At 43.8% G+C, this 13,731-nt stretch overlaps 1 protein-coding gene across 1 annotated transcript; it reads right to left on the bottom strand.

The window, feature by feature from the left end:
• Positions 1-5,085: 5,085 nt before the first annotated feature.
• On the bottom strand, positions 5,086-13,731 carry LOC125355624 (arylacetamide deacetylase-like 4). Its single transcript, XM_048352078.1, has 4 exons — positions 13,468-13,731; positions 10,913-11,129; positions 10,127-10,190; positions 5,086-5,857 (listed from the first exon to the last, which is right to left on the bottom strand). The coding sequence occupies exons 1-4, from the start codon at positions 13,729-13,731 to the stop codon at positions 5,086-5,088; spliced, it is 1,317 nt and encodes a 438-aa protein (XP_048208035.1).

Below are 13,731 nucleotides of genomic sequence, written 5' to 3'. Positions count from 1 at the left end.
TGAAGTAATGGTGTTTCTCTGTGATAATGAATTTGTCTAGTATGTACAAGGCCCTGGGTTCAGTCTGTGAAGAGAGAAAAACAGAAAGAAGACAACAACCAAAGAAGTATGGTATTAATCTTGGGTCCCTGAGTAAGATGGGTTCAGAATGTTCTCTGCCACCAGCTGAGGCCTTAGTAGAGTTCTACAACATTGAGAAAAGCAATTAATTAATGAATGCATGGTCCAAGTCATGAAGAAACTGAGCAATAAAGGTTACTTGGCCTCTTAAACAAGGAAGTCTAGTCTGTTTCCTGTACCCACAATGTTCACTGTTTCAGATGCAGAATTCTCTGCCATTCTCACACAGAGAATCACTACCAAAAACATTAAAATGAATTGGGATTTTCTGGAAACTTTAACCTGTAGGTCTGTGGGTACTAAATTGTACCTGTTGGCCATGTCATCACTGGTTAATCCATACTCTTGATGACAAAGTTTTTCAGGGGCCACACTCACGCTCAAGGTGGAGTCACCTCATTGTGTCCCAAGATCACCTGTCAAGGCACCATTTGCTTTGCCTCCAGCTGACCTGAGAATGATATTTCCTCTCAGTCTGGGCTAGAATACACAAAGAGAGCTTTGGAGGAAAGAGAGAGAAGAGTCAATTGGGGAGGAATTGAAAGGTGTTTTGTTCGTTTAAAACTTGCATTAGAATCACTGTGGCAGATCTTTGCCTCCCAAAAGTCAGGTTCTCAGGGCCAAGTCTTTTATGGGAAATCGACAGGGCCATTAGAGTCGGTCCTGAAGGGAGTCAACTGTAGCCTCCTTTCGCAAGTAAGCTTCTGTGTCCCGCAGGTGGTTGATTAGAGAGCAACTCAGCATTTCTTCTCCAGTACTATTCTCTTTCCTCAAAAAAAGTGATACGACCTTCTCATTGCTCGCTGGGTCTGCCACAGGAGTCTGCATGATCCAGGTGCAAGATGAGCATGCGTGAGAGGCCCAGTCCCACTGTGGTCCTGACTTAGGGAACTGATGAAGATGGAGGATATCTTCTGCACATCCATCACGTCTCTGGGTACCAATATTGTCTCAGTTACACTTTTCATCTTATGAGTACTTGAAGAACCACTTAGAGGAGGCATTGATTTGGGTCTCTGGTTTCAGAGGTTCAGAGCATACAGAAGTTCAGTTGATCATGGTGAAGGGGATCTTGACAGCTGTGACATGAGAAGACATTATTTTCCTCTTTCCAGGCATCACGAATTGGGTAGCTTCACACAACACATTACACCATGGTTTCTGTGGGCCAGGGGGTTGAACACAACTTGCCTAGATGCTGGTTCATGGCTATACTAGACATTCATGAAGGTATTCTGTCTCATCCCAGTTTCATCTAAGAATGATGCATACCAACCTTAGGTTTTTAGGTAGAAGGCAATCTCTTCAGGTTAGAAATCAAGAAGATGAGTTTCCTTCTAGCCATTGCCCAGATGTCATCAATACTATCTTCTCAAATCCATGTACACAGTTTTCTTCTGTGACTGTCTCCAAATGGCTCCCCCCTCCTTCATAAGCAAGAGAGACAAACTACAGGAAGGTGGTCCCTGGAACGATTATGATGGAATCACAAAACTATCACCACAGAGCACAACTAGGAGGGATCTACTCCATGTGTTTCCTTGCTTTCAAGTTGTGAGTGGAAGCATTCTGGCACTCCTGGAAAACAACAGGGTCATGGAACTTGGTAAGCTTTTGGCATCTATGGGAGAAACAAAGAACACTGATGTATAAGGGGACTCCAGAGGTCTCTTCTCCCTTGAGATGGTCTTTCCTGATCAAATCTTCAGAATGTGCCCAACAACCAAGGATGCTTGTCTCCATTTTTCTTGTGTGGATGTGAAAAATCTGCTCAGAGTCAGAGTGGCCATCATTCTCCATCCATCACAAGCTCATCATTCTATCAATGAATAAACCCACATGGGGTGGTACAAGTAGAAAGCTTAGGGTCTGGAAAAACCAACCTGGTTGGGGGCAGGGGGGGGAGGGAGGCGACTGAAGTCACTGCTGGTCTCATACCTAAAAGTAGAGATGTGGAAGCTAAGATAGATTGAAGTCTAGAAGGTGTTTTCAGCCAGAGATAGGTGATGAAGAAAACAGAGGAGAGATAAGTGCTAAGGAAGTAACAGATGGGAGAGGAGGAATTGGAGAGAGGATAGGAGAAGAGAGGAAATGTGAGGAAAAGAGACTAGAGCAGAGGAGAGGAATCTACTTAAGTTCAACATCTCTCAGATATATGCAGTGCTCTGACAGTCTAAAGCCACTTCTCAGGATGAGTGACTTTACCAGCTGTTTCATCAAACAGCTGTATCCCCTGGTGCACTTGCTCATGAGCATTTTTCCATCCTCTCTTCGGGGGCCATCATTGTCTTTTGGAGATATGAACTCTAATGCTGCAAGTTCAGACATCATGACATCTAGGTAGGGGTGAGTCACTTGATTCTAAAATAATGCTCTCCTCCATGCAACAGAGAGGAACAGCATTATAAACACCTTGTCCTCCTGTCTATCCTGCTCGTGGTTACCAATCACGAGATGGATCCACTGGAGAAGGAGAACCTAACAGGAAGGTCTTGAAGTCCCTCTGACTTCTTTTTCCTCTATGTACCGCTGACATAGGATGCATAAATCCCCTTCTGTGAGCGAGATGTCCGACTTGCTTCTGAGCAAATGTGGCGTCGGTGACTGCATGCATACGCTTCCATGTTTGTGACTCCATCTGAGTAGTTCTGATGATGATGACCTGGCTCCCGTCTCTCCCTCCAGCTTGTGCAGGGAGAAGCAGCCATTTAGAGAAAGTCAGAAGAAAAGAAAAGTCTAACTGGATTCGAGAAGGCACAAATGCTGATATCTGACCAACAGCTAGAAAGAAACACAGGCTCTCAGTCTCCCACCTGAGGGGACTGCACTCTACCTCACAACCAAAGGTTCACTATGGGTCATTTCTAGTTGACATTCTGTTGAGACTGAACTGCAAGACATTCAGGAAAGCCCAGTGGAGCCCTAAACCAGAATTTAGCCAAGCTTTGTCCATCCTTGACTTACAGAAACCATGATATAGTGAATGTGTTGTGCTTTTACAGAATTAGTAATAAGTTGGACATGTACAAAGAAAAAGATGACATCCCCTTCCATTAAAGGTTCATGCCTTGTAAAAGAATGAGATCTGAAAATTGTGTTGAAGCCAGCCTGGGCAGGAAAATCCATGAAGCTCTTAATCCAATTCACCACCAGAAAACTAGAAGTGGAGCTGTGTATCAAAATGGTAGAATGTTAGCCTTGAGCAAAAGAACTCAGGGACAGTGCCAAGGAAGCTGCGGATGATGTCTGCTTGAGCTCTGAGAAGCCCCATAGAATTGCACATGTTGACACGAGGGGCCTAAAGGAACACACCTCCATCAATCCTAGGATATGAAAGGGGTTGTTACCATTACTTACGTGTGTCATTATTTTGAGACATGAACTTGCTATGTAGCCCAGACATACCTAGAGTTTGCTATGCCTGTGATTCCACCACAAAACTTCTGGTATTAGGGGAGTTGTAATCATGTCTGGTTATGTTAATGATTCTTGATTGAGAACTGAAATAGGTTGAGAGATGTGTGAGAGATTTGAAAAGCACATTTTTCTTTTTTTGGTGAGGGCATTCCTATAGAGGATTAAATGAAAGAGAAAACCCATAAGGAATTAGAGATGCAATATTCCATAGATGTCAGACTCACAAAAAAGAGGAAACCAGAAAGCCAGTGGATGTAGGCACCTCTCTCTCTCTCTCTCTCGTCTCTCTACTTGACTGCCATGATGTGACTACCTTACAATATCCTCTCCACCACAACTGATGCAGCTTCTCAAAACACTGAACCACATAGACCCCCACCAGTGCTTCCCCCCTTTAACAGTTCTTTGGGTGATTGTTATAGGAGTGGAAAGTGTGATCAACACAGTATTACCACCCAGAGAGGCGACGGTGGCACAGAACAGGTCCTTCAACTTCATCATGTTCCTGCATCAGTACCACAGTGGGGCTGGGTCTCATACAGATGCCCATCCTTGAGATGGACCATGCAGCAACTACTGTGTCTGACCCAGCAAGCAGTGACAATTTCCCATCCCTTCTCTATGAACAGAGAGAATGGCACTGGGGAAGCAAGGACTATGTGCAGGACACAGGGGCTCTCCTGAGAAAGGAGTCTGCACCCGACTCCCTTAGGGATGGACTTTCACATCCCTCTAGACCAACCAGGGAAGACTTGTTCCTGAGAACCTGACTCTTGGGAGTCAGGATCTGCTTCAGGGAATTCTGAATAAAGGCTTGAACTTCACAAAGCTTGAAGCTTATCAGAACTCATCTTTTCCTCCCATTTCTCCTCATTTGCCCTGTTCTCTCTCTCTTTCCTATAAAGTCCTCTTTTGTAGGTCAGCCCAAGGAAGATGACCTGTTCCTCAGCTCAGCTGTAAGCAATGTGAGATGGGCTTTGTTTGACAGCTGACCTTGACTTCAGGAGCAATGAGGTGACTCCATCTTTACTAGGAGTGGGGTCCCTGGAAAGCTTTGTCATCAAGAGTATGGATTCACGCAGTGACAGCATGACAAATAGGTGCAATTTATTCTGCACAGACATATAGGCTAAAATAACAAACCAAACCCAAAGGCATTTCATCTTCCTTTGATAGTCATTCTCTGAAGGAGAGAGGCAGAGAATGGTCCAGCTGAGACACTGGACAACATGGGTGCCGGAGACAGATTAAATGTCCTTGTTGAAGAAGCTAGGTGACTTTATTGTACTCTCATCCTCATGACCTGGACCATGCATTCCTTAAGCATCTTTTTCCTCAGTGTTGTAGAACATCACTAAGGCCTCAGCTGGTGGTACTGCCTTCTAGGCAGTACCATTTACTCTTTTTCTGTTTATTTGGTGGTATGTTATTTTTATCTCCTTAGTTTTGGTTTTCTTTTCTCTCTTCTCTGTGTTCAGTGCTGCAAATTGAAACCAGGGAATACACATGTAGGCAAATTCGTTACCACAGACAAACATCACAAGCCCATCATATATCTGTTAAGTATTTGGCTATAGCAGTCATAACCTTCTCTGAACAGGGGAAAGAGAAAAGCTTGCTATCAAATAATATTATGCATCCATGAAAACTATCTTCTGCATGGTACCAGCTCACAGGGACCCCCTGGTCTTCCAAGCGCTTCTTATACAGCAGGCCATCATCTCGGAAAATATCCCACTCACTGGTCACTAAGAAGGCCTCAGGAACCTGAGCAATAACCTGGTCATCTGCCAGGAGGGGGACATAGTCTGCCTCAAAAAGATGTCTGGTTTCCAGATAGGCAGCCTCATTAAAAGGGGCGAGAAATTCAGGCTTGTAGTCTTTGTGTCTGAACCTTTCAGGGAGATTGTCAGAGCTCAACCATTTCTTATACTTCTCCCAAATATTGGCAGGAATAGAAGCACCTGTCAACAAGGCATCTTCCCAGCAGGGGTCAATTCTAAAATATTGGAAGTACCATGAAATAGCTCGGGTAAGGAAATGTTGGACATTTTTGTTCTGTTGAAATGATGGTAACTGCAAATTGATGAACTGAACAACTGGGTAAATCAAGATCTGAGCCCGGAGCTTTGGAAGATCTGTTCTGCCCACCAAGGCCTGAGTGACAAGAGCCACAATATAACCTCCAGAGCTGTCTCCAGAGACCACAACCCGGGAGGGATCCACCCCATAGATTTTCAGTGTCTTCAGGAAGTGGATGGTGGCATTCAGGCAATCCTGGACACAGGTCGGGTAATGGCAGTCAGGAAGCTTGCGATACCTATGGAGAAAAAAAGGAAACCCAGTACCCTAGTGAGCTTAAGAGGTTGGAAGAGACCATCTGAACAGTGTCTTCTACCTCTTGGGGAGATAGTTTATGATTAAACCCTCAGAATAAGAAGAAAAGATACTGATGTCCATTTTTTTCCTATGTGTATATATGAAGAATCTGTTTAGAGTCAGAGTGGCTGAAAATCTCCATCCAAACTTGATCTCTTTCCATGAACAAACCCACAACACAGGATTCTGTAAATTCGAATGTGTGTGTGTGGTTTTTTTTTTTTGGCCAGTCCTGGGCCTTGGACTCAGGGCCTGAGCACTGTCCCTGGCTTCTTCCCGCTCAAGGCTAGCACTCTGCCACTTGAGCCACAGCGCCACTTCTGGCCGTTTTCTGTATATGTGGTGCTGGGGAATCGAACCCAGGGCCTCGTGTATCCGAGGCAGGCACTCTTGCCACTAGGCTATATCCCCAGCCCGAATGTGTTGGTTTTAGGCACAGAAAATAAACAATGATGAGGGGGAAAGAGTCGAGTGCTGCTGCTGTGGTCCACTGCCTGTCAGGAGAGCTGGGGCGGCAAAGATTGGAGTCCAGGTGAGGAGAGAAGAGGAATGAAGAGGAGGTCATATGAGAAGGAAGGAGTTGAAGCATCTGTCTGCCATCTCCTCCCAGACACGTCCTGTGGTCGCATTGTGCCAGGTCTGAAACTCTTTTTCTCCCTGTGTACTTCTACAGCTGCCCATCGATCTGCGTAGTTCATGGACCAGATCTCTGCAAGTATCTGCTGAAAGGACACACTGTGAAGTTCCTCAGAAAACATCTGTGCAGTTGCTCATGCACACCTTTCTATGGGTCTCTGTTCAAAGGATCTTCATTTTCTACAAGGCTTTTTGGACCATGGACTATAAGTTTGGAAGCCTAGAAACCCCATTGGTCAATTGGTATTAGGTGTCTGGGCACTGGAACAATTTTGTTCTCCTTATTGTTTTGAAAACAGTGTAGTCATGCTTAGTGACTTACTGGAGACCTACCACTGCACTGGCTCGTCATGCCCAGAAAATCCAAGTGGGCCATATCTACCAATGAAGCGTAAAATGCCAATGCCAATGCCACAGTGGCCCACAGAGGCCCAGTTACTCCATGAGCTGTCGGTAGACAGTTGTTGGCATCATCCAAAACTTCTTGGGACCGTTTGGTGTACTTCCACTGAGATTTCAAAGGAAAGCCTGAAAGCCTGATTGGCGGCTGAAGGTGTGATTGGCAGCTGAAGGTGTGATTGGCGGCTGTGCTGCAATGGAGATGCAGAGAAGCTGATGGGTTATAGGCTAAGTAAATCTGCAGGTAGTGACAAGAGCCAAGTCAACAGAAGGAAAGTTGGGCTCATTCACATAGCCCACAGGAACATTTGGAGATCACACCACAAAACTTTTTGCTCCGGATGACAGGAAAGGAACCTAACGTTTTCCCAGCTATGTTTTGTCTTGCTCTGATCTCCTTCTTGCTCTGTAATTCCATTTCTCCCTTTAGGGATGGGAATGCTTACTCTGTCCCATTTCATCTTGGAGGAATTTAATGTGTTCTTAAGTTTTCAGAACCTGCAGAGGGCAATTTACCTTGAGTTTCAGAAACTACTTTGGACTTGAACTTTTGACCTATGTTGAATTGAGTAAGATTTGGAAGGCTCTTGGACAAGGACTAATGCCTTTTGCATTATGAGATGGCTATGAGCCCTTGAAGTTCATGGCAAGAAGGTTGTGGTTTGGATATAGCCTACACACACACACACACACACACACACACACACACACACACACACACCTTGTGGGTTCAATGCTTGTTTCTTAGTTGGGGAAACCAATTACTGAAAGGTGATAGGACAACAAGGGACTTAAATTAGCTAATGAATGAATCCACTGATGAATTAATAATTTCAGTATATGGTTTGGACATAATGAGAATTGGGTTCTAGCTGGAGAAAGTAGGTTACTGTGTTTGAACGGTGTCTTATTTCTGACCCCTTCCTGTCTCTTTCTGCTTCCTGACTACAATTGTGTGAGCACCTTTGCTGTGCCATGTCCTCCTGCCACAGTGATGGCCTACCTTACCAGAGGGACATAGAAATGGAACAAGCTAGCCTCTTTAACAAATGGTGCTGGCAAAACTGGCTCAACACATGCAACAAACTAAAACTAGATCCTTATATATCACCCTGCACCAAAATCAATCCCAAATGGATTAAAGACCTCGAAATCAAAACAGACACCCTGAAAACACTAAAGGAAGGAGTAGGAGAAACACTTGGGCTCCTTGGCGCAGGACAGAACTTCCTTAACAATGACCCAGAAAGGCTACAAATCAAAGAAAGGTTGGACAAATGGGACTGCATCAAACTGCAGAGCTTCTGCATGGCAAAGGACATAGCTCGCAAGATAAACAGAAAGCCCACAGACTGGGAGAAGATCTTTACCAGGCTTTCAATGGACAAAGGCCTCATCTCTAAAATATATGCAGAACTAAAAAAATTACCTTCTTCCAAAACAAAACCGCAAAGAACCAATAGCCCCCTCATCAAGTGGGCTAAAGACTTGCAAAGAGACTTCTCTGATGAGGAAATGAGAATGGCCAAGAGACACATGAAAAAGTGCTCTACATCACTGGCCATAAAAGAAATGCAAATCAAAACAACATTGAGATTCCATCTCACTCCAGTAAGAATGTCATATATCAAGAAAACTAACGGGCTGGGGATATAGCCTAGTGGCAAGAGTGCCTGCCTCGGATACATGAGGCCCTAGGTTCGATTCCCCAGCACCACATATACAGAAAACGGCCAGAAGCGGCGCTGTGGCTCAAGTGGCAGAGTGCTAGCCTTGAGCGGGAAGAAGCCAGGGACAGTGCTCAGGCGCTGAGTTCAAGGCCCAGGACTGGCCAAAAAAAAAAAAAAAAAAAAAGAAAACTAACAATAACAATTGTTGGAGGGGATGTGGCCAAAAGGGAACCCTACTTCATTGTTGGTGGGAATGTAAACTGGTTCAGCCACTCTGGCAAGCAGTATGGATATTCCTCAGAAGGCTAAATATAGAACTCCCCTATGACCCAGCAGCCCCACTTTTGGGTATCCATCCAAAAGACCACAAACAAAATCACAGTAATGCCACCAGCACAACAATGTTCATCGCAGCACAATTTGTCATAGCTAGAATCTGGAACCAACCCAGATGCCCCTCCATAGATGAATGGATCAGGAAAATGTGGTACATATACACAGTGGAATTTTATGCCTCTATCAGAAAGAATGACATTGACCCATTTGTAAGGAAATGGAAGGACTTGGAAAAAATTATACTAAGTGAAGTGAGCCAGACCCAAAGAAACATGGACTCTATGGTCTCCCTTATTGGGAATAATTAGTACAGGTTTAGGCAAGTCACAGCAGAGGATCACAAGAGCCCAATAGCTATACCCTTATGAACACATAAGATGATGGTAAGTGAAATGAACTCCATGTTATGGAAACGATTGTTACATCACAGTTGTAACTACTTTCAACATCCCATCTGTATCTGTAGCTTCTATTATTGATGATGTTCTTGTGTCACCTTCCTGTGGTTGTACCTACACTATCTCTGTAATCTTATCTGAGTATTTTGGAAACCGTGTATACTGGTATTAGAAGTAGGAAATTGAAAGGGAATACCAAAATTGAGAGACACAGGGTAAAAAAAGACGAACAACTACAAAAGCAATACTTGCAAAACTGTTTGGTGAAAGTGAACTGAACACCTCGGGGGGGGGGGGGGGGAAAGGGGGAGGAGGGGGGTATGAGGGACAGGGTAACAAACAGTATAAGAAATGTATCCAATTCCTAACGTATGAAACTGTAACCTCTCTGTATATCAGTTTGATAATAAAAATTTGAAAAAAAAAAAAAAAGAAAGAAACGGAACAAGCTAGCCTGCCGGCACTGAACCTCTCCAATAGTGAGCAAAAATAACATCCTATCTCTCCATAAGATACTTTCTTTCTGCATTTGCTAGAGTTATGTCAAGTGTGTAAAATGGAGGGATGTAATCTTGTATATATTCTACCACAGATTATCCTTGCATGCTCTGTATTGGTGGTCTTCTTCCAACTTCTTATGTCCTGTGGCACTTTGCCTCTACCTGGAAGTGAATGTATAAAAGGGCACCTGTTGTCAGGACTCCTCCATCTTGTCCATAAATCCTCCCTGGTTGCCATGGCTGCTACCCCCCTCCCCCTTACTCCACTTACCCCACTGCGAGCAGCACTGAGTCTGTCTTCTTGACCAGGAAACTGCACACATTGTGGTAAATATCTGCAAGACAAGAACAACCCAGTGTGTTCATGATGAGGACCCAACACTTCCCACCAAAGCCCACTGAGAGGAAGGCTGATGTAGGCCTGGGGGTAGCATGCTGCCTGTGTCCTGTGTCCTGTTATTGTCTCCTCTGAAATCACATTTTGCAGCTCTGAATAGCAAAGCCAGATAAGTACAATTTACGACACATCAGAACTCAAGGGGACCATGAGGTTAAGCTATAATGTGGATTTGACAATACGGGAAACTGAGACCCTGGAAGGTTTAGGCATCTGAAATGGACGATGCCAACACTAAGATGTGTGGACTAGAGTGAGGAAGATTAAGAATTTTATATATTCACTTTGTTGACAAAGTATCTGTGGCTGGAAGGACCACTGTGATGAATGAAGTGATTAGTCTCTCTTTCTATTAAGGCAGAGAGAATATGATAAAGGCAGTAATGAAACAGAAGAGAGGAATCATGGCCATGTCTCCAGAAGCCCTTTTGGGAGATCCCTGATCCCAACCTGGACTGAGGAACCATATTTTGGAGAACACTGCCAAGAATCTACGACCCCACTGATGAATGTGTTCCTCACCTCTATGTGGTTTTGCTATAGCAAGTTCCATTGATTGCTGGAATTGACCCCTCCCAGGAGGTCACTGGATAACTAGATGAGGCTGACGGGTAATGAGGCCCTTCCTCCCTGACCACACACCACAGGAAAGCTCTTTACCTAAGCTGCCTACCACTGTACCCCCTCCATGGTAGTAGACAATGCCTCGACGAGGACCGGGGGACATGGCCTTCGGCTGGAACAGCCTCACAGGGATCGTCCCGAAACGCAGGTTGGTCACCACCACGTCAGAGTCCTTTCCTATGGCAAGTAGGTTCTGTAGTAATTGACAGAATCTGGCCATGGAGCAAATTTTTAGCTTCTCAAGTATATACCCCTGGAGGAGAGTTGGAGACAAAGATGAGTTATCTTTTCAAGACTCACTTCCTTTCGATGAGCTCTATTAGCCATTCTGAAACCAGTTTCAGCCAGTGTGTGCACAGATCCCTTTGGAGATGAATTGGTTTCTCTTAAGGTTTTTGGATGCTTAAGCTGGTTATGGAATTCTGAGAACTGTAAAACATGAAACTCAAGGCTAGACAGTCATTTACTGTCATCAGACAGAATTTCTTGTCTGTAGAAAACAGCCTGGGTACTTGGCTTTGATCAGTGCTGATCCTTACATCATTTGTAACAGCCTGCCCCTCATTGCTGATGTAATATGGAGCCTTCCTTTATTGCTTGACTAATTCCCTATACACACATGGAAGAAGTCACATGGTTTAGTTCTATGACACATACAATGACTAGGAGCCTTTTTCTCCTCACAGGGTCCACTACAAAAACAAAGCCTGACTCATGAAGTGCTACAAACACAGCCATGCAGCTCTAAGCCCTGTCTGAAGGAGTACTGCTGCCTCAACCTTGAGGTGATTCACCTACACATTGTGTGGCAGTGCCATCTGCCACACAGCAGAAGAAACTGACATCACTCGGGGTTTTCTGAGTGCATGGAAATTTGCACAGAATGTACATTGCATACAGCGGTTGCCTTTTCCATGATTTCTTCCAATTCTGCCCTGTTCTTGTCAGGGCCAATGGGATGCAGTGAGTGTAATGAAGGCGTTCTGGCGTTACCCTGAGGCTCTGGTAAGGTTCAGTTATTGGAAATGGACTCTCGGAGCTATAAAGGTCTCTCTGTGATGGTGAATCTGCTTTCTGATCAGCTGAACCAGCTGAGGCAGGGGATAAACTGGTGAGTAGGCAGGCTAGCTTCCCTCACACAGATTCATTATTACAATGGGAATTGTAGTGTGGAATCTGTTCCCATTTTAGATCCCATTTGACTTGGTATACGGCCTCCCATATCTCAGTACAGGACAGCAAAGCCCGAGAAGGTGCTCAAGGCCTTCTAAACTCTCTAATAGCACTTAGCATCCTGAAGCAGAAATGGCAAACTAGGAAAACAGAGACTTTCCCCTCTCCATATGTGTGTGTATCAATGTATATGTTTATATCAATGGATATGTATATATATCAGTCTATATATGTATATATGTTTATCTATATCTATATATCTATTTATATAGCTATCTATTTATATCTATGTATATGTATATATATATCAGCTTATATATATATATGTAAACAGTATGATATTCTGCAAGCACCCATTAGACCTAACCTCACATAATTTGCTGACACCAAACTATACTCAGCTTCCTTTGTCTTCTCTACATCTTTAATATATTGTTTTATAGGATGGTATTTGATCTCTCATGCCTAATTCCTTCCTATGGTTTAGACAAAGAGCTACCAGACAAGGAAAATGATTAATATTCATTGGGCATTGGGCATTGGAGGCTTATATTTCTAATCTTAATTACTTAAGAGACTGAGATTCAGAAAATCATGAGTGAAAGTCTGCATAGGCAAAGAAATCAGGGATACTTCCTTCTTCTCCAGTTAAACAGCAAAATAATGAACTAAAGGTACAGATCAAGCTCACCAGACGTGGGCAAGAAAGCTGAGGGAGGGTATGAGGCCTTGAAGTCTAGCCCCAGTGCTGGCACATTACAAGTATTGAAGAATTACTATCATACCTTAGTCTTATTGTTCTATGTCTTGTCTAAGTTTTAAAGCTCCAGGACAGATGCTGTTATGTCACAGAAAACATTTTTATCCTTCCCAGTTGTATGAAAGAATTTCACTGCTAGCAAACCCTTACTGAGAGATTTAAAACTCATTACTCTGATTTATAATTGATGGATCCAATCTTCCAAAACAGATCAACAACCACAGACTCTTACAGCCTCACTCAACTAACTGTACCCTCTTTTCCTTTGGATACACAACAGGATGTGTTTTACCCAATCAGGTATGGACTGTTTCACCCACACGGTCCTGCATAGCCAGGGCCATTACGCACTATACCAACTCACTATCTAACTCAAAACCACAGATTCTTTTTTTTATTTGAAACTCTTCTATGAGTTCCTTCTATTTATTCTCTATCGTGTGGATACAGAGGAAAGCCAAGGCTCATTTTGATGGCCACTGCATTTGCCTTTGTCTTCCTATAATGAGCCCACAGCAAAAGGTCTAGCATATTTTCACTGACTAATGTGCATTAGCCTGTACTTCTGGACTATGTTGCTTTTGACAAAACTTTTCCCCAAGGCTTTACTTATCAGTACTCTAGCATGATACAATAATTTTTTTAAAAAAAAAATTACCCATCTGAATGTCAGGTGGCTGAGGCAGTGTACAATCCGAAAGTTCACTGGGTGGCCAATGGCAGGTGGAACATCAATAATCAGCCAATGTTGTATGACAATCCACAAGCTGACCCCTAGAACCAGGGTGTACCAAACAATGAGCAGGGTCACCAACAAAGCAATCATGGCGTCCTCTTCCTTCAGGATGGGCTGAGGAACTCCTATCACCTGGAGAAAGTCTTTACAAAATCTCTTGCCCACAGACACAGGCACTTTATACAT

This window comes from Perognathus longimembris, chromosome 7, assembly GCF_023159225.1.
Source record: "Perognathus longimembris pacificus isolate PPM17 chromosome 7, ASM2315922v1, whole genome shotgun sequence".
Taxonomy (NCBI): domain Eukaryota; kingdom Metazoa; phylum Chordata; class Mammalia; order Rodentia; family Heteromyidae; genus Perognathus; species Perognathus longimembris.
The sequence above is the reverse complement of the archived record's forward strand: the minus strand, read 5'-3'. Positions and strand labels throughout refer to the sequence as shown.